We start from the raw sequence: 22,773 nt of genomic DNA on the forward strand, positions 1-22,773 counted from the left end.
CTTGGGACCAGAGTCTCCTCTTGTAGATGTTTAAAAGTGGAGCTGATTTGGTTTCTGGCCCCCCCCACCCCCCACCCCGACGCTGATCCCGGGGACTGGACCCCCAGCACTTCCCCATCTCTGAGTTTCTTCAGGATTTTTACTTGACCACAGTATAATAGTCGGGCAGTTTCCAAGCCCTTATCCCTAGAATTATACTGTGTGTTTGCTGTTGTCTGTCTCCCCACTAGACTGTAAGCTCCCGAAGGCCAGGGCCTCTCCGTCCTGTTCATCAGTCTCTCCAGCACCTAGAATCAGTGCCTTGCACCTCCTTGGGGCTCAGGAGATGTTTGGTGAGTGAATAGTTAAATGAAAAAGTCATCCATAGTCCTAACATCCAGACACCACCACTAATAGTATTTTCATACTTTTTCATTTCAAAGGTAATTAACCTTTGGGGAGTCACTAGAAATCCTGTAAGATCTAGGGATACAATCCTTAAAATGCATAAATATACACAAATTCCCTAAATTTGACATGTAATTTTACCAGATTTCCTAATCCTGCCACCCCTGGTTAAATTCTTGTTTTGTTTTTTTCCTGAAAAGTCCTGGCAAAACACCACATCATGTTATTATCTTTGCTAATTTGCTGAAAAATAGCTCTTACTTTAGTTTGCATTTCTCCGATTCCTTGTGAAGCTGACAATTTTTCCATGTTGATTACTAATTGCATGTTCTCTTTCATAAATCGTTCAAGTCCTTGGACTATCTCTTGGAGTGTCTGTTGTGTGAGCTCTTTGATCAAGATGTTTACTAAAATGACACGTTACAAAAAGAAAACAGATTAAAAACTAGCAGCCCACACTGGCACTTGTTCTCCACTTCTTGTGGAGCAGCCGGGGGTCTGTTTCCTGGTATGTAGCCTGGGCTGCCACACTTTGCACCTGGAGTAGTTTTAAAATCATTCAGGAAAGCTAACCACTAAAAAGCTACAGAAAACTCTCCTGACTAACGAAAATAAATTCGTGAATCAGAGTTTCCATTTCCTGCTGGGATGAAAGTATACCTATTGTCTGAAGATAATAAAACAGTTTTGGTTTTGCTGCTATTGCCAGGCCATGGAATTAAATTCAAAGACACAAAGATAACTTTGTAGAAGCAGTGTAGTGAAGTGCCCAATTTCCTCTTTTTCCCAAGTTAGGTCATTATTTGCCTAAATTCACTAGCTTCATAGATGTGCTTCCTGCCACATGGCTACTTTTGATAAATCTTGAGACATCCGAGAAATCAGATGGGATCTCAGTAGCACACGCTGGTGCTGCTTTAGGTGAAAGCAATGTGATTTCCTTACAGCAAAAGGATCCAGAAGAAATCAACATGCCAGAAAGAGTGATTTCTTTTCTAGTTTGTTCTGGGTATATTATAATGATGAAAACTCATCTCTAAATCCTTTAAATGCCCATAAAAATAGACATTTTAGGTAATGCATTTGCTAGGAAAACGTAAGAGGCAGTGTTACGGGCATTTCCATCTGCACACCGAGGAGAGCAGAGCTGCCCAGGGCCTCACACACTGGTGTGTCCGCTAGATTACTGTTTGGATGGGCAGACAGCGTAGCAAGTAGGAAAAGCCCTTCCTGATACTAACAAGTCAGGTTTTCCTGTGAAGTAAATGCAGCTTGGGTCACAAGTCGGAAACCAGAAGAGCCGGGGGCGTCTGGGAAACCTAAGTCCACCTGTCAAGTTTTGGGGCACCTGGAAGTGGTTTTAAGGCTTGAAATGGTGAAGCCAGGAAAGTGTGGCTGAACCACAAGTATCCCAGAGCCCTGGGCCTTATCAGCTGAGGCGCTGAGAAATTTCCTTACAGCTGTTCTCACCCAGAATTGGAATAAAGGGCCCAGTGTGAAGTGGGGATAGTGCAACTTCTTGGTTTAATACTTTACAGATTTTTGGAACCAAATGCACCCTGAAGTGAAAAGCTGCTTTTTTTTGCTGACCTTGTTGGATGGCTAACACTGTTTCTGGGAAATAAGAGAAACAAGCGGCTCATTGTTGGCAGGAGCTGAGAGAGACACAAGAAGGGCGAGAGACGCGTCTGCAGCCCTCTTTCCCCTCCATTGTGTCGTGGCTGAGTCAAGGCTGGACTGCGGCTGGGTTTTTCGTTCTACCTCTTAGACATGTGTTTCCCATCAGACAGGCCTGCGTGACACCTGACGTTGGCCAGCGCACATGAGTTAAGCCGTGTACGGCCCGTAAACAGAGAGGGCGAGACCCGCAGCTGCGCCAGAGCTCGTGACGCTGGGGTGTTTTGAAGCTCGCTGTCGCAGGGTCTGCACGTATGTCAGAAACGATTTACACCTGTGTGTTTTGGCTTCCTCCCGTTGCATGTCATTACTTCCCGAAAGCCGCTGTGGCCAGAAGGTCTGGCATTGCCTGAGGAGCAGCTCTTCTCACTTAAACCATCCTGAATTATGAAATGTAACTTTTCAAACTTAACTGATTTTGTCTCCTTTTTTAGGGACTGAAGAAGAAAGCCCTATGCCATTTTCTGTAAAACCAGATCACACAAACAGGGTATCATCCTAACGTGATTTATGTTGATTTCATCATTTTATAGCAGTAAATAAGTTAAATTAGTCTGCATTAAGCTTTTTCATGAAATAGGGGACAGGAAACACTTCTTATCCTTGTCACCAAATTTAACTCAATAACTATATTTTGATGACTGAGGGTGGGCAGGACAGGACAGCAAGTGGTGATCAGTGTGGCTGGCACAGCCACGGCGTTCTAGCATATTCCCTGGGCTTCCTAGGCTTTTCACAGTCTATGCCTGTGATTTGTACTGAGTCCTTTAACCTTCCAAGTTACCTCATCTCTAAAATGAGTGAATTGGCCTAAATCATTGGTTTTAAATTGTGTCCCAAGGTCCCATGCCAGGGTTTCAGGGGGATGTGAGCCGAAGCTAAGCTTGGTTAGTATCCAGTCTCCAAAAGCTGTGTCCAACCAATTTAAAAAATTTAATATTTTGACACAAGAGTTGAGAAACACCTGTAGGGAAAGCACAGTGAATGCGAGATGAAGAGAGTTTAGAGCAGACAGCCCAGGGGTCGCGGTGTCAGTGCTCACTCACCCACTGGCCCCAGCGCCTTAGGCCTGCTTCGAGTGGACACCCACGTGAGGGTTGCCTCTGCTTCTGCTGTCTTTCGGGCTCTGGAGGAAGATCCTACTGCTGAAGAAAAGTCTGAGAACGGTGGTCTGAATGACTAAGGCCCCTTCCAGCCCGAACTTCTCTGGCGATGGTACGAAATAGGGTGAATACAGGGCCCCATCTGTACTGAGTGTGGTGGGAAGTGGGTTTGTCAACCACTAATGATAAAACAGAGCAGAATGAGATGGAACTGTGCTCTGGAAGTGAAGAGGAAGCAGCAACAGAAATCTAGCATTCGTTGAATATTCGCTTAGAAGCTTATGGGAGCAACGGCGAAAATACGGCCTCGAGAGAAAGCGTTTTGTCTGTGTGTCCGGGGGGAGCGTGATGGGTTCTGATTTTTCTTCTTTGTTACATTTTTTTTAAATTAGAAAATGTCTATGGTGATCATCTCCTTATAAATGATACTGACATTTTATTACCAATTTCTGACCCACAGACCCTGAAGCTCAGCTCGGGGGGATGTATTTAGTGCCCACAGTGTGCCTCAGCAAGTCAGATTTGAGATGGACTGGATTATTTGTGTTGTCTATGAGGAAGAGCCATACCTGTGGGCTGGTTCCAGGGGCAGGGAGGCTGAGAGCACAAATCAGCCCTCGGGAAGAGGAGTTAGTTCAGATCACAGGAGGAGGACGGTCCGTGTTTCTGGAAGGAGCCTCTCCTCAGTGTGTGCGGCTCAGCCAGGAATCAGACAGGAACAGTGTCCTGACTCTCAGACTTAGCCCAGTGCATGTTTACACATGCTGCAATGTCATAGATAGGGCTTGATTTCCTTAAAAAGTTACAGTGCTGGAGGAGTAAGATTCCCTCTCTGAGGATCAAGTAATGTGGGTACGGAAGCACAACCAGCTAGTTGTAATTGTGGAGGACACACCAAGAGCTGATCTGGGCAGCTTGACTGGTTGGAGTGTCACATGGTTCCTTCATGCTGGCTCTGCTTCTCTTTGTGAGGGAACACACCAGGGTGACGTAGGAAACGGGCTCTGCCTGAGTTAACTCGGCGGCCAGGCCAGGACAGGCACAGGCCTCAGGGGACCAAGCACCCCATTTGCCTGGGGCTCTCCTGGATTTAGCTGTGAAGTCCCGTGTCCCAGGAACCCCCTTGGGCCCTGACAATTGGTCGCCCTCTGTGACGGACCTCAGTGTCAGCCTCTGTAGAGTGAGGATAGAGAGGGAAGTGGTCGCTCAGCTTTCAGTTCTGACTGTCCCTGATTCAGGGGCTCTTGTGCGCCCTTCTCCTGGGGTGTTTAGGTTTCTGGAAGGTGTTTCTGATGCAATTTATATAAACTTATTAGCCCAAACATAAACCTGAATTAAACACCTGTTCCACGAGGGAGGAGGACGTTTCCCAGATCCCAAATCACGGGTGTCCCCCAGGCGTGTCTTTGAATGTGCACTGTCGTCTGCTTTGAGGAAACTGCAACCAGGTTTTGAAAACAGTAAGTCAGCCTCTTCGAAGCCCCTCCCACTCTCAAGGGATGATGTTAGAAGGATACTTTGGAATACTTAATGTTGTTTTATGATAGAAGCAAGTAAAAAAAAAAGAAACTAAACCAAAAGATAGGTTATTTTGAATATATGGAATGAAAGTTAGTTTAGCAAGTTTCTGCTCGCCAGCTGTGAAAACTGATATGCAAGTTAAACCGTCTTTGAAATTTTCCTAAGTCAGTATTTGCATTTGCTTATGGAGACTGCAGATATTGGAGCAGTCTCTATAACCTGTGCTTTCCCTGTTTTGTTTTGCTGTGTTTTTCTGTTACTTTGTATCTTGAACAGCGGTGGGTACTTCTAGGCACATGAACCACTTCAACATCTTCCCGGGGGGCTCGGTTCCCTTCTCTGGCTCCGTGTGGCTGCTTAATTGACTTTAAAGAGTTTACCTAGCACATAGTAGGAGCTTAATAAATATTAATTCATTTTCAGTTCAGTTCATAATTCAGGGCTGCCAAGACGTCTGCTAAGCTGCAGTAAACCAGCGTTTCCCGGTATTCCGACTCAGGAGAACACTGCTTCCAAGTCTGAGAAGTGCTGCATTTTATATCTCACTCTTGGAAAGTCTCAGTGTCTGTTAGTGGATTAAAAGCTCTGAGAAATCTTGCCATGTAATAAATTCTTGTAACTATGTTTATCCCAAAATTTCCCAATCTTATTTGACCATGGAACACTTCTGGAAGCAGCTATTTTTTTTGTTTAATTTTAGCTTAATATCTATTTACTCCCATGGAACACACTATAGACCATGTTTTCTTTTGAATATTACCCATTTTGTATATACCCTATAAAAACTAATTAATGGTGAGTATTGAAGAGACAGTGCCCAGCACAGTTCCTGGTGTTTGTTGAAGACATGGTTATACACACACACATGCACACACAGTTTTTGTAGAACAAAACTTTAAGACTAAGAAAAATTGAATAAGAGTTCCCATATACCCCCTCACCCAATTTCCCATAATATTAACATCTTACATTAGTATTCTACATTTGTTATAATTAATGAACCAATGTTGATACATCATTATTAGCTAAAATCCATGCTTTATTCAGATGTCCTTAGTTTTTACCTAATGTCTGTTTCTGTTCCTGGAGCTCCTACAGAATACCACGGTGCGTTTCCTGGTCGTGTCTCCTTAGCTGTCCTTGGCTGTGACAGTTTCTTAGACTTTCCTTGTTCTTGATGACCTTGATAGTTTTGAGGAGTACTGCTTAGGAATTTTGTAGGATTCCCCTCTATGGGAACTTGTCTGATGTTTTTCTCCAATTAGGCTGGGATGATGGGTTTTTGGGAGGAAGACCAGAGAGGTGAAGTGCCGGTTTTATCCTGTCACATCACCGTGGCGGAGCCCTGTAGATGCTGACCTCGAGCTGACACACAAGATCCCTCCCTGGAAAGTTACCGCCCTCCCCGCCCCCCATTCAATACTGTCCTCCTGGGAGGAGGTCACTGTGCACAGTCCACGCTTCAGGAGAGGGAGTTTTTGCTCCCCGTCCTTGAGGACACTGTGTCTACATTAAATTATTTGGAATTCTGTACAGGAAATTTGTCTCTTCTCCCCCTATTTATTTATTCATTCAATCATTTGTTTATATGAGTGTAAACTCGTGGATATTATGTTTTTATTAAACTAACGAACCATAGTCGACAACACGTGGAACTTTCTCCCTTACCGGTAGAACAGAAGTGTAGTTGGGATGGTGCTGGGAAAAGCCATGGGGGGCTTGGGGAGGCCTCGCTTACTCACTGAACGCAATTGTGCCTCTGACATGTTGACAAAACCACGCGTTTTTAAAAGTTCAGCTCAAAGTGCCCGGTGTCGAGATACCTCAGCTGAGAAGTTTGTTGTTAGAGGGAGAAAGGAGGCGGAGAACAAGGCGAGAAATGTGGAACCAGCTACAGGTGTCCCGCTTTGCCCTCCCCGGATTCACATGTGAATTGAGAAGAGGGATTTGAAGGGAATAAAGTCACTTCTCTGTCTTTCTAGGGCTTAAGTGTGGCTTCTAGCCATTGGCACACTGGTTGTCTTTCCGTAACCCACTCAGAGCCAGCCTCCTCCAGGCCCTGGATGGGTTTTGCAGTTGAGCCTAACCTTACGGTTTTGTTTTCTCCACTTGGCGTTGTGTGCGTGTGTGTGAGAGTGTGTAACCAAAGTCTATTTTAAAAATGAGGGAAGCAAGCCCAGGACACAGAAAAGCAAGCCACTGAACCTCTCTGAGGCCAAAAAGACATTTGTCAAACAGGCCAGGCGGTGCACTGGGCAGCCTCTGATTCCCTGGCCTCGCTCGTCGTCTGCAGCTCCTGGCCTGGGGAGGCTGCAAAGCCCTTTCTCTATGAGCCATCGCTCTCTGTTCCCTGGTGCTGCAACAGGCAAAAGTTCAGGAGGGAAGACTTGACCTTTTCCATGTTTGCTGCTGCTTCTTTTTTTCTTTTTGTTTTTGCGAGGAAGATCGGCCCTGAGCTAACATCTGCCAATCCTCCTCATTTTTGCTGAGGAAGACTGGCCCTGGGCTAACATCCGTGCCCATCTTCCTCTACTTTATATGGGACGCCGCCACAGCATGGCTTGCCAAGCGGTGCGTCGGTGCGCGCCTGGGATCCAAACCCGCGGACCCCGGGCCACCGCAGCGGAGCGCACACTTAACTGCTTGTGCCACCGGGCCAGCCCCTCCATGTTTGCTTCTTAAATAGCAAATGATATGCGGGCTTAGAACCAATCCAGGGACCTTCGTGGCCCTGAGCCTGCTCTTGGGGCTCTGTAGAAGAAGTGACCAAGTGTGTTTGCTAGAACGGGTCAGAGGTGCCTCAGTGTACCTTGTCCCAGGCAGCATTAACCAGAGGGTCATGTCCAACAAGGAGACTCACCCCTGCCACACTCCATTCCCATGTTGACCCTTTGCTTCACCAGGGACACAGTCATTGAGTCAAAGGGTGTTCCGCTCTCAGATGCTGTGGAGTGGTGTTTCTTGGTGTTTTCTCTTATAGTGAATAATAGCAATGAAATGTTTCTGGTCACATATCTGCAGAGCATGGTTATATTGATTTCCAAACACAGAAGAGAAAGCCAATTATTGAAGGAAAAAAAGAAAAAAGGAGATGAAAACAATGAAAAAGATAAATGTAGATTTGAATTTAAATTCTAACTCTCTTGGAAGAAAAAAGATGTCTCTGCTTTCGTTTTGATGCATTCCTGCTTCAACAGAGAAATCTTCTGTTTGGGTTATTCCTTTCTGTGGGGACTGGCGAGAGTCTAGAACTGACGCGGAGTTTAGCCTTCCTGAGGCATTTACTGGCAGTCTGCCCTTTACTGATTTGGCCTCAGATACTGCATTTGCGATACTCTGCTTTTTTTGTGTGTGAGTGAGGAAGATCAGCCCTGTGCTAACATCTGCCAATCCTCCTCTTTTTTTTTTTTTGCTGAGGAAGATTGGCTCTGGGCTAACATCCGTGCCCATCTTCCTCCACCTTATATGGGATGCTGCCACAGCATGGCTTGCCAAGCGGTGCGTCGGTGTGCGCCCGGGATCCGAACCTGCGAACCCCGGGCCACCGCAGCAGAGCGCGCGCACTTAACCGCTGCACCACCAGGCCGGCCCCTGCTTTTTTTTTTTAACTGACCTATTGTTCTCTCCCTAGCATGTTCTGGAATATTATCCCAAGGAATATTTTGTTCATCGCTAATTTAGATGTTTTGCCTTCCCTTGCTCTCCTGAGGACTTCCTCTCTGTTTATGTCTGCCTTGGGCCTCCTCTGCCCCGTTGTCTCTGGGTGGCTAACAAAAGCCACAGTTTTAAAGAACCTCAACCTTCAGTGAAGTTCATGAGCTCCAGTCTCAGAGAAGGCTCAATGACAGTTCGAAATGAAATGACTCCGGAGCGGCAGGTTGAGCCATGGGCACCTGGGTTGAATCAGGACACCTGGCTTCTAGGCCCCTGACTGTTTTATGACCCTGAGCAAATGCACTGTTTCTCTGGGTACGGTTTCCTCATCTCTGCAAGGAAGATGCACCAAGTCGGCTGTCAGTTTGGACAATCTGGATTATATTCTAAGCCTTATTTGTTGTTTTTCAAATAATTTCAGGGTTACCTCCTTTCTACCAAGAAAATACTGAGTTTGATGCATGCATGACCATGTTTTTGTTTTATGTTTTTTACTTTTATATTTTTACATTTTACGTAAGCAATAAATGCACATAGGAAAACATTAAACAGTATAGAAGAGGAAAGGAAAGATATCCTCCCTTCCCTGATACCCAGTTTCCTCTCCAGAGGCGCCCACTGTTACCAGTTCCTTGTGCATCCTTCTAGAGAGATTGGCTGTGTGTGTATAACATGTGCCTCCCCCGCCCCCCTTTTCTGACTATAAATAGTAGCATGCTCATACATATAGTTCTGTCCCTTGGATTTTTTTACCCTCTGGACAATGTTTCTTAGAGATTGTTGCGTGTAAGTACCTACAGAGCTCCCTCATTCTTTGCAATACTTCCGTGGAATCCCTCTGAGTGGATGGATCATAATCTCCCATGGGTGGACATCATTTTTAGTCTTTGGCTGTTACAGACAATCCTGCAGTAAGTATTCCCACACAGATTTCTCTGCTGGTGTGTTGTGCTTTACTTTGAAAACAAAGCCATTGTCTAAGTTCCACTCTTTTCCAGTTTCTGTAGTTAGTAACTGGAGACGTTTAGTCTGAATGGTCAAATGTCCATTAAGTGGACGGAAGCAGCCTCTCCACCACTCCTCCCTGTGGGTGTCTCTGTAGGGGCTGCTGCTTTGAAGACCAGCAGGGTGTGGTTGGGAAGAGCTCTCCAAGTCAGACTGCCCCAGATAAGGATGCAGACATTAGTGAAATCTGCCGAGCAGCGTCTGGGTGCTGTGTGGGGTGGAGTAACAAAGTCCACTATGGGTGAACCCAGCGCAGAGCTTGTACACTGACAGGCGGCCTCCCAAGTCACTGAAGAGAGTCCTGTGCCAATTTTGTCATGTCAGTAAGTTACCAGACTCCAGTCAGTTTTTAAAATTTTTTGAAGTATCTGAGTTATAAAAATTAACGTAGAGTTAATAGCCTCTGAGTTGCCAACAAAAAAAATTAACCTTTTCAAGCCTCTTTTTCCTAATGTGGGGATTTCTGATATTAGAAATATTCAGTTTACACATTTCTCTTATAGACACAATTGGGCATCTTTTTTGTCTGTAGTCGTTACATCAGAAAAATAGGAGCATCCTCTTTTAGGAGGTTCAGAAATGACTGTCTCGGGCCGGCCCCGTGGCTTGGCGGTTAAGTGCGCGCTCCGCTGCTGGCGGCCTGGGTTCGGATCCCGGGCGCGCACTGGCGCACCGCTTGTCCAGCTATGCTGAGGCCGCGTCCCACATACAGCAACTAGAAGGATGTGCAGCTATGACATACAACTATCTACTGGGGCTTTGGGGGAAAAAATAAATAAATAAAATTATAAAAAAAAAAAAAAGAAATGACTGTCTCTGGAAATAATCACTATTCTTCCGTCTAAGCTTCCTCTCCCCAGCCTGAAAGAGGTCTTATGAATTTCGCCTTTCTGGATACCTGGACTTTGTCTACTTGAATCTGTATTTAAGAGAACTTTTCCCTGTAACACAGTGTGCGCTCATTCCCTGACCTCCACCCAGACCTTCAAATTGAGATTGTAATTACGCTCGAACAAGCCGTAGAAGTGAAATACTCATTTTAGTTGTTTTGGAATCAACGCGACTGTGCTTTTTGCCTGTTCTCAAACTCAGAACATAAGAAACGCCCAGCTGGTTTCCTCCATTAACCCAAGCTTCCCTCTGTGCCAAGGTGAGACCAGTTCCTTGGGGTGGGCTTAATTCGGGAGGGGAACCTGAACTGTTCAGGCAGAATTCTCCAAGAATTCTTACCTTCCTCTTGGGCAGCTCGGTGCAGAGCAGAGTTGTCAGTCTATCCAGACCCTCCTGGAACCTTCCTGTTCGTACCCTTTGGGCCCAGGTCCCTGATTTGATGACTGCTGTTTAAGGGGTACTGCCTTGTGGTCGAAGGCAAACTGTGTTTAGAGGGTTGCTCTCAGGCTCAGCCGCATTCCTGTTCTTCAGTAAGGCACGGCAGAGGGCGGCCAGGGACGGTGGAGAGGGCAGGAGCACGGGTGTCGGGGCTCGAGAACCAGAGCCTGCCCTGCGCCTCTCAGGGTTCCAGTCTTTCTTCCATGAAATAAAGGGGTGGACTAAATAATCTGCAAGAATCCTGCGAAGCCTCACATTGTAGCCACACATCCGCACAGAACAACCCACCTCATTTCTTCGCACGTTCCTTTCAGCGGCCCGTTAGTTCCCTTGAGGGCAGGAGCCACTTATCCAGCTACAAACCCAGTGCCTCGCCCCGTGGGAAGGCCAATAAAGATTTCAGAGAGTTATAAATAAATTTTAAAAAAAGAATGTTTCTACCCCACCTCTACCCATATCCAGAGGAAGTTCCTGCCATGGAATTAGTTGTTCCTTGAGGAAACCAATTCTTCTGTAGAAAATTTTTAGTATCGGTACTATCTTTTGAATGTGTATGTGTGTGTGTGGTCTACATATACATTTTTAATAGTTATTAGGCTACTTTAAATTCGTTTAAGAAAATTTAGATATGAACATGTTGCCACATGATGTCGATAGCAAACTGAAGATCTAAAATATTTAACTTTTCGACTTTAAGTGAAATAGGTCAATAATTTTATATTTTAAAGGTAATGATACCAAATATAGCAAAAATTGAGAGTTTTTTTTCTCAGAAATGAAGTAAGTATATAAAATTATAAGTTGTTGCCTTTGGTCCTGACCTATGAGCAAATAGAATGAATAGCATGGTTTTCATTATTACAGGATAGTGCCCAGGCAGAAGTTAAGCAAATTTGACTGGGAAACCGTTTTGAGAAAAACTAACACTTTTTAAAATGCATTTTTTGTGGGAATGCCAATTTTAGAATTTATTAAAGGATTTTTCAATTCTTTTCTAACGTGAAGTACTACATGCTAAAATTTAAAATGTTGGTAAATGCAGATAAAAGGAAAATCCTTAAAAAGTGGAAAACACTTCTAGGGCCTTTATCTAATCACAAACACAGTTAGCACTTTTATGTAATTTCTTCCTCACTAATTTTTCCCTTTGCAAAAATTGAAATGTTTTTTCTTGGTCAGTTATTTGTTCCTTAGCTCATGCTTCTTTGGAGCACCCTTTTTGACGAAGTATTGATGGGGTCCTACTTGTGTGCAGGTCCTGGATCCACGTGCTGTGTTTTGCATGTTGCTTGTCAATTCGCTTGTCCGTCGTAGATATCACGTACCCCCTCCGTGTGTCTGTGGTCGCACGCCCTCCCTAGTTTGCCATGAACCTACAGGTTGTCTGAGAAAGTGCACACATACCCAGATGTCCTGGTGAATTATCTCGTATGTTGTGGTAACCTTTGTGGAATTTACTTTTGGCCACTGTGTTCTATGAGAGGCTTAAAATGTATTCTGGACACAGGGCAGGTGTGAAATAAGACTTTTAACAGGGCACAAAAGCCGAGACTAGATGAGTCAGGAGTGGGGCCGGTATCTAAGCCTCCATGAATTGAATTAAGGTAATAATTACTTAAACAGTAATGATTAACAGGCAAGTACTTTGGAAGGAATCTCAGGAATCTATACTCCAAAGCACAAAGCATTCTGATGGTCTCTTTTTGATAAGGTGTTGTTGGCCCTGGTCATGAATCTCCTTTATGTTCTTCCCTCCTGTAGTGATGAGTCACCAACACCAGCAGCAGATGGCACCCAGTACCCTGAGCCAGCAGAACCACCCTACTCAGAACCCGCCAGCGGGGCTCATGAGTATGCCCAATGCGCTGACCACTCAACAGCAGCAGCAGCAGAAACTTCGGCTTCAGAGGATCCAGATGGAGAGAGAGAGGATTAGAATGCGCCAAGAGGAGCTCATGAGGCAGGTACGGCCTTCCGTGGTGCTGGTGGAGGCTCCGTGGTCTTTGGTACCAAGGCTAGTGGGTAGGTAGCTGCTAGCCATCAGGGTAAATCTTCCTCTAGAAGCATTCAAGGCCCAAAGTCCTACTCCAGCCTCGTGAGTGGCATCCAGTTTCTTCTTCATCATCTGTCTGCACTGTCTTCAGAGCCAACCTTATGAGTACAAGGACTAGCTATATGAGCATGGCTGCCTTGGGGGTCTACCGCCAGTCTTTAGAAGGAGAGAAAGAATATGTTCCAATTATCTATTTTTGTGTAACAAATTATTCCAAAACTTATTGGCTGAAAATAATAGCTATTTTATTCTACCACGCCATTTTATGGGTCAGGAATTTGGGCAGGGCTCAGCTGGGCAGTTCTTCTGCTCCTCAGGGTACTGACTGAGCTCACTTGGTGGTATTCAGCTGGTGGGTGGGCTGCTCTGGAGGGTCCAAGATGGCTTTACTCAAGTGAGTGCACCATAGTGAGGACAGCTGGGCTTAGCTGGGGCTAAAACCTGGTGCATCTACACTGGTGTCTCTAGCAGGACAGTCTCAGAGTAGGGGACATATTACACAGCAGCTTAGGTCTCTCTGAGAGAATGTTCCAAGACACAGGAAATGGAAGCTGCCACTGTCTTAGGGTCTGGCCCTGGAAACTGTCACAGAGTCACTTCTGCCATATTCTCTCGGTCAGGAAGTCACAGAGCTCCCCAGGTTAAAGCAGATAGCGGAGGGGATGTTCCATGGAAGAAATGACAGAGAATCTTCAACCATCTTTCGTCTACCATGGAGCATGAAAAAGAGTTAGGGAAAATGGAAGGAGAGTGAGAAAGGAAGATGGTTTGCATGTGGACTCTGATAGAGTGGTCTGCAAAACTGCCTAGGCATCGATCGGGCACCTTTGTGCCGTCTTCCATTCATTCCTTCGTTTGTTCGTTCATTCATTCAGTCAACAGGATGTTGCTGTGTATTCTCTGTGGGTCAGGCTCTGTGCTGCGCTGCAGAAAATGAATACAAGTGAATCCCTGAAGGAACCCACAGTTTCTCCCGGCTCCAGCAGCTTGTTCTATGCGAGAGCAGAACTCTCTTCTGTGTTGCTAAACCAACGTAGCCCATGTTTGTGGGTCTCATAAATTTTGCTGGCTACATTTTGCGGAGGAAAGTTTATTGTTCTAATTCTTCAGACTTTGTTTTATGACTCACATGAAGCAAGATACATGGGTAGCTTCCTTTCACTCATTTAAGGAAATAAGTAGTTTTAACTGTTTTGGAGAACTTTCTTGCAGGGGGCTGGGGATGTTAAGGTAAATATTGTTTTTTCTTTTAGTTACATCTGATACTTTCAAAAATATACATTGACTTCCGTAAATGAATAATGTATTTCTTTTATTTATTTATTTATTTTTTTTTAGATTTTATTTATTTTATTTTTTCCCCCCAAAGCCCCAGCGGATAGTTGTATGTCATAGCTGCACATCCTTCTAGTTGCTGCATGTGGGACTCGGCCCCAGGATGGACGGAGAAGTGGTGCCTCGATGCGCACCCGGGATCCGAACTCGGGCCACCAGCATCGCAGCGCGCGCACTTAACCACCAAGCCACAGGGCCGGCCCGAATAATGTATTTCTTATCAAATAAATTCTAGGATTATAAAGTATCCTGTGTGAGGTTTAAAAAACATGATGAATTAAAATACTTCCTTAGACATCCTGTTTGAAAATGAGGGAAATAAATATAAATTGTGCTTTGTTGTTTAGTTGAACTATCCTCTAAATTTGAGGACTATAACTTTATAATATAACTACAGTTGTGCCTCTTACCCTGAGGATTTGTGTCTGAACTTCATGGTTATTTCAGGGTGACAGTTGTTTATACTGTTTTTAGATATTCAGTGTCATGTTTCTTAGCAGGGAAAACCGTATTATTGTTTTCTGTCTTTGGATAATAATTCCATTTGGAATAATTTTTCTATTTTAAAATGTAGAGTAAATTAAACCACATTCTGGTAGCATTTATAAGTTTTCTCTTGGTTTTTTATTTAAATGAATTTTGTTTTTTTTTTTTAACACAAAGCTATGACCGTTCTGCAAAGCATGGCTTGTTTCTCAGTTTCTTTCTCTTTCTGTGTTTCTCTTTTGCTTTGCCCCACCGCCTTCTTTCCCACAGAAAGTATTTCTGAAAAGGGGTGGAGGTAAGAGCCCCAGATTGTTTCCTTTGTTCCAACGGTAGGTGCCTTTGAACCAGAATGTAGTACTGATGGTTCATATTACAGAAATGCCAACCAAGTTCCTTAAATGCTGATCCCGACAGACGTGGACTTGCAGGATTTTGCTGCCTCACAGTGTGTGATTCCACTGTAGGGGACAGCAGGGAGAAATGCCATCCAGATTTGCTCCCAGAAGCTCACTTATTTCAGCTTTGACTGTGTGTGTGTGTGTGTGTGTGTGTGTCCGTGCGTGTGTAGTTAGGAGGAGGAGAGGGGATGGAATGGATAGTTCTGATGTCTTTTTATTTTTATTATGGAATATAGGGAAAAAGGTCTAAAGACACTTTTTAATCATGGAAGATTTTTTTCCCTATCCAGAAGCAGCCTGCTCCTCGGTGTCAGTGCCATACGATAGATGGTGTTGGAGTGTTCCCTGATAGTTTTCTGGGGCGTTTGCCAAGATGCCTGGTTGTCAGGTGTGGGTTATGTGTTGTATATTATTGGTGGGTTTTCACTTCTTTCTTCTGGTGATTTTCTGCCTCCCTGTGTGCATGTAAGCCAGGACAGGGGCAGGGAATTGGACTGGCAGTAAAAGTGACATTTGGCTCACCTGTTTAGCTGCCTTCCAGCCGCTGGTAGACACTATACAGAGGGAGAAAACGGTGGTCCTGCTGAGGTCTGAAGGTTATCTGTCGACTTCGTTCGTTCATTCAGTCCCACCCCCATGTGCTCATAGTCCACGACTGCCTGACTGTCCTCTGCTCACTGGGCAGTTTGTGACTCCCCTGGCTCTCCTCTCGCCTGCAGGAGGGCCCTGGTGGTGCAGCCTATCTCCCCAAGGTCCTTGCCCTGCAGGCAGGCCTCGACCTTCCTGCAACTGTATCAAGGGAGAATTTCCAGGAGAGGCCCCATCCTCTGTTTTATCTCTGTAGTAGGAAGGGAGGTTGGTAAAATTTAGTAAGTAGTTGAATTTATTACCTAATTCTTGGGAAATCATCACTGCTCTGTATGTTTTTTTTTTTTTTTATCATTCTTAAATATATGATAAATATGAAAGCTCCTTATAAATTATATGCTATAGAAATATTCAGTTTCATTTCTTCTTCCTTCTCCCATGCCGTTATTTCTCTAGGCATACAGTCTGATGATGTTGTGCCGTGGAGCAAACAACTCCTCAGCCCTCGTTACACAATCTGACCTCCCCTCCAACCCCCTCAATGCCAAGGACTCAAGTGTTAACTCATTGTCACTGAAATCACACCAGGATATTAACAAATGGATTTGAGGACGTTTGATTACAGATCTAAAGTGAACCTCCATTATTTCAGGATGGAAAGTTACTTTTTTTGTTTCTTCCATCCTTTATCTCCTCATTTAACCAACATTTATGTAGTGGAAAATAATAAAAAGATAAATGGGATATGGCTGCCCTCAGATAACTTATATTTTAGCAGAGGAGACAAAATGATGAAATGTAATCCAAATTGGTGGCCAGAGGGTAAATCCAAACCATTCCCTACTCCATGGGGGCCCACTGCTGCCATCTTTGACTTTCATTGTTGGAGTGGAGACCAGACACGCCAGAGCTCAGTCCTATGAAAGTGAGCATAAGATGCTGCTTTACTTCTTTTCAGTGGCCCCTCTGGCCAACGAGTTGCATAGCTACAGAATTAGAATCCAAAGGGCTGGTGAGGTTTGGTATCTCCCCCTATTAGGAATCTCCTGAAGTAGGAAATTCGTTCAAGATGGTCCCTACCATTTAGCATTGGCTGCTGTAGCAACAGAGCTGAACTACTTGTATCTGATCACTGATGAATGGTCTCGGGATGTGGCAGGGGCTCCGAGTGGAGGGCGCCACGAGCACGAGGGGACCCCGGCCAGGTCTGCAGCACACAGCCTCATCAGGAAAACGGATCTTTCTCTGCTTTCAGCTGACCTTGTGGAGACTGAATTTTTGTGAAAGACATTCTCCATTTTGTGAAAGACTGTTCGTGATAATAAGTTTTATTTTTGCCAAATTTCCCAAAAGGCCGTGAAGGTTCGTCAGAGAAATGATGACCCTAGAAAAGAGAGGGAGCTCAGTGCAAGGTATACTTCCTGGCGTCTAAATATTTTTAAAAAAGAAATTAGAATTCAGCTTGTAGAATTTTTTTCTTTTTAAGTAGAAAAATTGTTTTTAATTTTTAAAAGTATAATTGACTAGATTTTTTTTTTTTCTCACTAAGATAAAAGAAAGCATTTTGCTAAGTGAAAGAAGCCAGACCCAGAAAGGCTACATCCTGTGTGATTCCATTTATGTGACATTCTGGAAAAGGCAGAACTATAGGGACAGAGCACAGATAAGTGGTTGCCAGGGTTGGGGGTGGAGGGGCAACACGAGGAATTTGGGGGCTAATGGTGCTGTTCTGTGTCCTGGGTGGGGTGGCTGTTTCACAACTGTGTGTGTTCTAAAACTCAGAAGTGTACACGACGGAATGAATTTTTCTCTGTGTAAATTAAAGTAATAATAAAGTAAGATTATCACACAAAAAAACAAAACACGCATTCAATGTAGAAAATTTTTTAAATACTCAGAAACAAGAACATTATAATCGCTCATATTCTTACCTTGAGAGAGTGGCTCTGAAGATGGTGATTTCTTTCCCATCTTTCACAAGACACAAAACTGTGGTTTTTAAAACAAAATTGGGGGGCCGGCCCCGTGGCTTAGCGGTTAAGCGCGTGCGCTCCGCTACTGGCGGCCCGGGTTCGGATCCCGGGCGCGCACCGACGCACTGCTTGTCCGGCCATGCTGAGGCGGCGTCCCACATACAGCAAGTAGCAGGATGTGCAATTATGACATACAGCTATCTTCTGGGGCTTTGGGGAGAAAAAGGGAAAAAAAAAAAAAAGGAGGAGGATTGGCAATAGATGTTAGCCCAGGGCCGGTCTTCCTCAGCAAAAAGAGGAGGATTGGCATGGATGTTAGCTCAGGGCTGATCTTCGTCACCAAAAAAAAAAAAAAAAAAAAAAATTGGTAGCGTATCATAGCCCTGTGTGTTCCCTCTTCCTCATAATGTGCTGGGAAGTCAGTGGTTTATCCCTGTCAGCCCCGGGAGCTAGGCCGTGACTTTGGATGTATCTGTTCGACGCTGCTTGGAATCCTTTCTACAGCAGGGCTGGATGTAAATATTCAAAGACCATGAGCCACACAGGCCCACAAGGACCATAGAATATTCTGTTACAGCTTAAAAATCAACACAGTGTTTGCTCAGTATCATAAAGGGCGTGTTTGCAACTTTGCTCAATGAAATGGAAAATTTTAGTAACTGGTAAGAAATTGAGAAACAGGCCTCTCAGTCCCTGTTTACACATCTAACAGAACAATTCCTTGACATGAAAACAGACTCATGGCTTTATCTGAGGAGAGTATTTCTTTTCATGGGTATTATTCATTTCACTCTGAAGCTGGGGGCCCTGCTGCCTCCCAGATCTTAACCTCGAGGACTTCCTATCAGCCCCCAGGGCCTGGAAGGCTCTTCAGTGGAGAAGCCTGTGCCCCCTGCCCCTTCCCCAGGCTGCGCTGTGGAGAAACCATTACTACTCCAGGCACAGTCAGCTCTGCTTCCCTACTCCTGCCCTTAATCAGGGCTGGGTAGACAGGAGAATGCAGTTGTCCAGCAGAATTGCTGACTAAGCCTGGCCTCTGGTTGCCAGGGCAACCGGGAGGAGGACAGAGGGCTGGGCGGGAGGCCGCGGAATGCTGCTGGCAGGGCTCCCCGGTTCTGTGGGGCCTGACAGCCACTGCCGGCCGCGGGGCCAGCTGGCCGGCCTCTGCAGCCGTGCCTGACCGCGGGCCCGGGGGACCCGCCCGGCGCTGTGCAGCCCTGGGCTGGGGAAGGTTCTGAGCTCTGCTTTCTGTCCTGTGAACAATAGCTGTTTAGAGAGGTTACAAAGTGTCATATCAGAGCAGATCATGAAGCATACGTGGTGGCTATTTCATAGAGAGTCTTTCCTTCAGAACATGGGGCTGTAATTTAACTTTTAGAAAAGCATTTCATAGAAGTCGGTTCAGGGTTGACTAGGATATCAGTGGTCCTGCCGTCCAGCCAATACATAAATACTTCAACGTAAATGTTGAAGTTCTTCCCTCACGTGTTCAGCAAACGCTCCAGGCACTGAATGTCCAGCAGTGAGCAGACGGACTTGGTCCCCACCCTCGCAGGGCTTCCACTCTAGCTTTCATCAGTGTTTATTTGCCTGCAAGTCCCAGAAGTAATCCCTTCTCTAAAATGTCCCGGTGTCCCCATGTTGTTGAGGAATAATTTCAATTCAAGCCTTTTTACAAGGACCCTTTTGAAAAGTGCTATAAATTGAACACATTTTTTCAATGGAGGTTCACCAAATTTGCACAAAGGAAAAGCGGCTTCTTAGTTCTGATTCTAATAACATCACCAAGGTGGGAAGAAACATTCCATTTCAAAATCCATTCAGCTTTATTTTTTAAGTGAAGAGAGAAGAATATCTAAATTATAACGTTTTCCTTAATGTGATTCTAAGGGACAACAGAGATTATAGAATAACACAAGATTGTGATGTACATCCTGAATTAAAAGAGCAGCAAGCAGCCGTGCGTAATAATTATGGACTCAACAAATGTCTTCCCAGAAGTGTCAGAGTTTCCACTGTTCTTTCCTAGCGATAGTCTGGCAGCTGAGCATGTGTGATGAGGTATTTCCAAAAGGGAGGCTCCAGGAAATGGGACAATGAATTTCTAGAATCCCTTGGCACATAGTTAAAAAGAAATTTATATCGGGAATGTGTTTTGCTTGTTTTTTTTTCCTGTAAAGAAGGTAAATAACTCAGCATTCTGCCTCTGAAGTCCCTCAGGGTTTTGGCAGAGAGAACAACCTCTCTGCACCAGAATAACTATTTTAATGTTAGGATTTCAAAATATTGTCTTTATTTTATTTTTTTCATTTGTTTCTACCCACCCCACCCTTTATAATTGAAACAATCCAATCTTCCATTTTTGTAGAGCTCCTGGCTGCACACACATCAGGCAGAGCAGCCTCAGAAGAGGGTACTGTCACTCTTCTCTCTTTGAGGTGCATTCCGGTGAGGGCAGGAGCTGGCTGGCGGGAGGCTCCCTCAGCCGAGGACAGACAGACGGGGCTGCAGGATGCTTTTAACTGCTGTTTACTTTCTCACCTCCTCTGTTGACTTATTCCACAGGCAAGCTGCAGGCCAAGGGGGCTGGAAGGAAAGGAGGTTTGAGGTTTGCTTCCAGGGACGCCTTCAACTTACAGCTCAGCATTTGTCTTCCACATCCCTCACCCTCACAGCTATTTCACACGCCACCTCTCCCGCAGCTGCTAGGAGAGGGTGTTTTTTTAACCCATACATAATTGTTCGTTTCAGGGAGCTGGATGGACAACCACAAACTCCGAAAGAGGTTCTCGAGCCCTTATTTTGCAGCAGCGTTTCCACCCCCAGCTTGGATCTAGAGAAAAAATAAAGTTGCAGTGGAGGAGGGTAGGGGTGGGGTGACTAGGGGCAGCTTTCCAGATCTTTCTGAAACTGGCCTTTAAAATCTGAGCTTATAACTTTGCTTGATGGGTTGTGAATTCCCAGGACGCTAGCTCCACCCGTATACGTTGAAAAGGATGGTAGAGTGCTTCCAGTTCAGCCTCTCTCCCCATTCTAGGAGGGAACCTGTGTTCAGGACAGTTAAACAGGCTGTTTCGTTGAATCCTCCTCTAAACTGTCTGAAGGAAGGGGGTTAGTATTTCCATTTTATAGCTGAGAAAACAGGCTCAGAGAAATGAAATAGCTTGTCTAAGTCCCACAGCCAGTAGGTGGAGGGGCCAAAGGTTTGAGGTCTGCCAACCTCCACCCTCGGTTTCCTCTCTCTGCCACAATCTGTGTGGTGGCTCCAAGAACAGACTCTGGAGCCAGGTCTTGGGAAAGTTACTTAACTTCTCTCTGCCTCAGTTTCCTCATCTGTAAAATGGAGACAATTGGGTTGTCACGAGGATGAAATGGAATAACACATGAAAATGCTTAGAACGGTGTTTCACACATAGTAAGCAACATGCAAGTGTTAGCTAATATCTCTGCCTCCTAAAATATTTCACGCTATCAGTAGCTCATTCTACCAGCTGCCCACTGTTCCAGGTTCTTTATAAACATGCTTTTTAATATTTATAACAGCCCAGCAAGATGAGTCTTATAAGCTGTTTCTTTTCAGATGAACAAACTATGAAGAAAGGTTAAGAATTTAGTCCAAGGTGTTGTAGCGAGGAAGTAGCTGAGCTGGGATTTGAACTCCAGTCTTTCCGATTCCACAGACACATTTTCTCCTGTGTCAGGCTGCCTTTTCTGTCCCTGAACATGACTCATAGCATTTAACCTTCAACAACTGCTTGGGAATTCCAGTGGCCAGTAGCCTAGAGAGTTGAGAAGAGCCAGTTCCACCACTGAATGGACTGCTGACTAGGAAGCTCTTCGGCATATCTGCCTCAAATCTGGGGTAGAAGGACTCTTCCTTCTTTCATGTGATAGTCCATTAATAGTTTGAGAGGTAAGGTGTGCCTCTCAAGTCTCTCTTCTGGTTAAACAGTCCCCTGCCTCTTCGTAGGACATGACACCCAGACCCCTCCCGTCCTGATTTTTCTCCTCTGGTCACTCTTTATAAAGACCTCAGCAACGTGTGGAACAGAAACCTGGACGCAACCTTCACGTCGAGGTTGACTGGAGGTAGGCAGGCCAGTTGGAATATCTAGAGAAGCAATGCTGTTCTGAAACTCAAGATGGAAAGGAGCCTTGGAGCATGGAGATATCAGGGAGATGGAAGCCACAAGGCTTGGCCCTCGTCCATCATTATTTGTTATAGTCTGCCTCCCCCTGCAGAATTCTCCATGAGGTAGGGCACTATCTGTGTTGTTCATTGCTGTATCCCTGCTGCTGAGAACAGTACCTGCATCTTGTAGTCTCCATAGTATTTTAAAAAAATAAATACAGTTATGAATGAATGAATTGTTGTGGGGGCTGAGGGAGTCAGTTGACTCAGATTTTGAGCTGGGAGAGGTGGTGACGGCATGAAGAGAACGCTTGAAGTTAGTAGGAAGGGCTGCTTTGGGGCCAGGTGAGGAGTGCGTTGTGAGACGTGGGGTTTCAGACCCCAGCTGGACACGTTTATTTAGGAGTTCGGGGCTGGGAGAGGGGGACGGTGGTGGCTTGCTGTGGTTATGGTGGTCAGGGGAGGCATCTGGAAAACAGATGTAACAGAACCGCTAAGGGTGGGTGAGGTAGGACTAGATGAGGGAGGACTGGAAGTACTGAGGAGTCTGGGAAACTGAAGACCTGTTTGGGAGGACAGGGTGGTGGGCGTGGAGGGGACACTGGGAAGAGGTCTGTGAATAGACCTGGGGAACAGGAGCAGAGTTGGGCGATGAGAAACAGACCGAGGGGCTTGGATGTGCCTCCTGCTTGGCGTTGGCTGTCCTGCCTGGACTAGAGGGAGCGGGGATGGAGCGCGGGCTGCGGGCAGCTGCACCACCAGCTCTCCGAGTGGAGACCTGAGTCCCGCCCTGGCCCAGCCCTGGCTGGCTGTCCCCCTCTTACTAGCTGGCTTACCTGGTCCGGTGCCCCATCTTCTGTCTCTGCTCCAGCTCTCTTACTCCTATCAGTCTTGACCGCTGCTTCTCCATCAAACGAAAAGTCAGGTGTTTGCTTTCATTCTTCTGCCGTGCAAGGGCAGCAGATGTCCGGTGGCCGCCAAAATCAGACTGAGTCTGGGGATTAATTTTGTACCTAAATTTAGTTGTTCCTTTTTTTTTTTTAAATCCTCCCTGGTTTGGATGGGAATGTGTTAGTGAGGTTACTTCTTTTATTTCCAAACCTTAGATTTTGTATTGCTTTTTTTCTTCCTC

General features: G+C 45.4%; 1 protein-coding gene across 2 annotated transcripts in view; it reads left to right on the forward strand.

Moving 5' to 3' along the window:
• Window positions 1–22,773, forward strand: part of WWTR1 (WW domain containing transcription regulator 1) — a 124,397-nt gene that overhangs the window by 90,425 nt on the left and 11,199 nt on the right. For both annotated transcript variants that reach the window (XM_004419260.3, XM_087430405.1), the window contains exon 4: window positions 12,438–12,640. In XM_004419260.3, coding sequence (XP_004419317.1) covers window positions 12,438–12,640 — 203 coding nt within the window. The remainder of the gene's footprint in view (window positions 1–12,437; window positions 12,641–22,773) is intronic.

Source organism: Ceratotherium simum, chromosome 5 (genome assembly GCF_057802395.1).
Source record: "Ceratotherium simum simum isolate JZ-2026a chromosome 5, ASM5780239v1, whole genome shotgun sequence".
Lineage (NCBI taxonomy): Eukaryota > Metazoa > Chordata > Mammalia > Perissodactyla > Rhinocerotidae > Ceratotherium > Ceratotherium simum.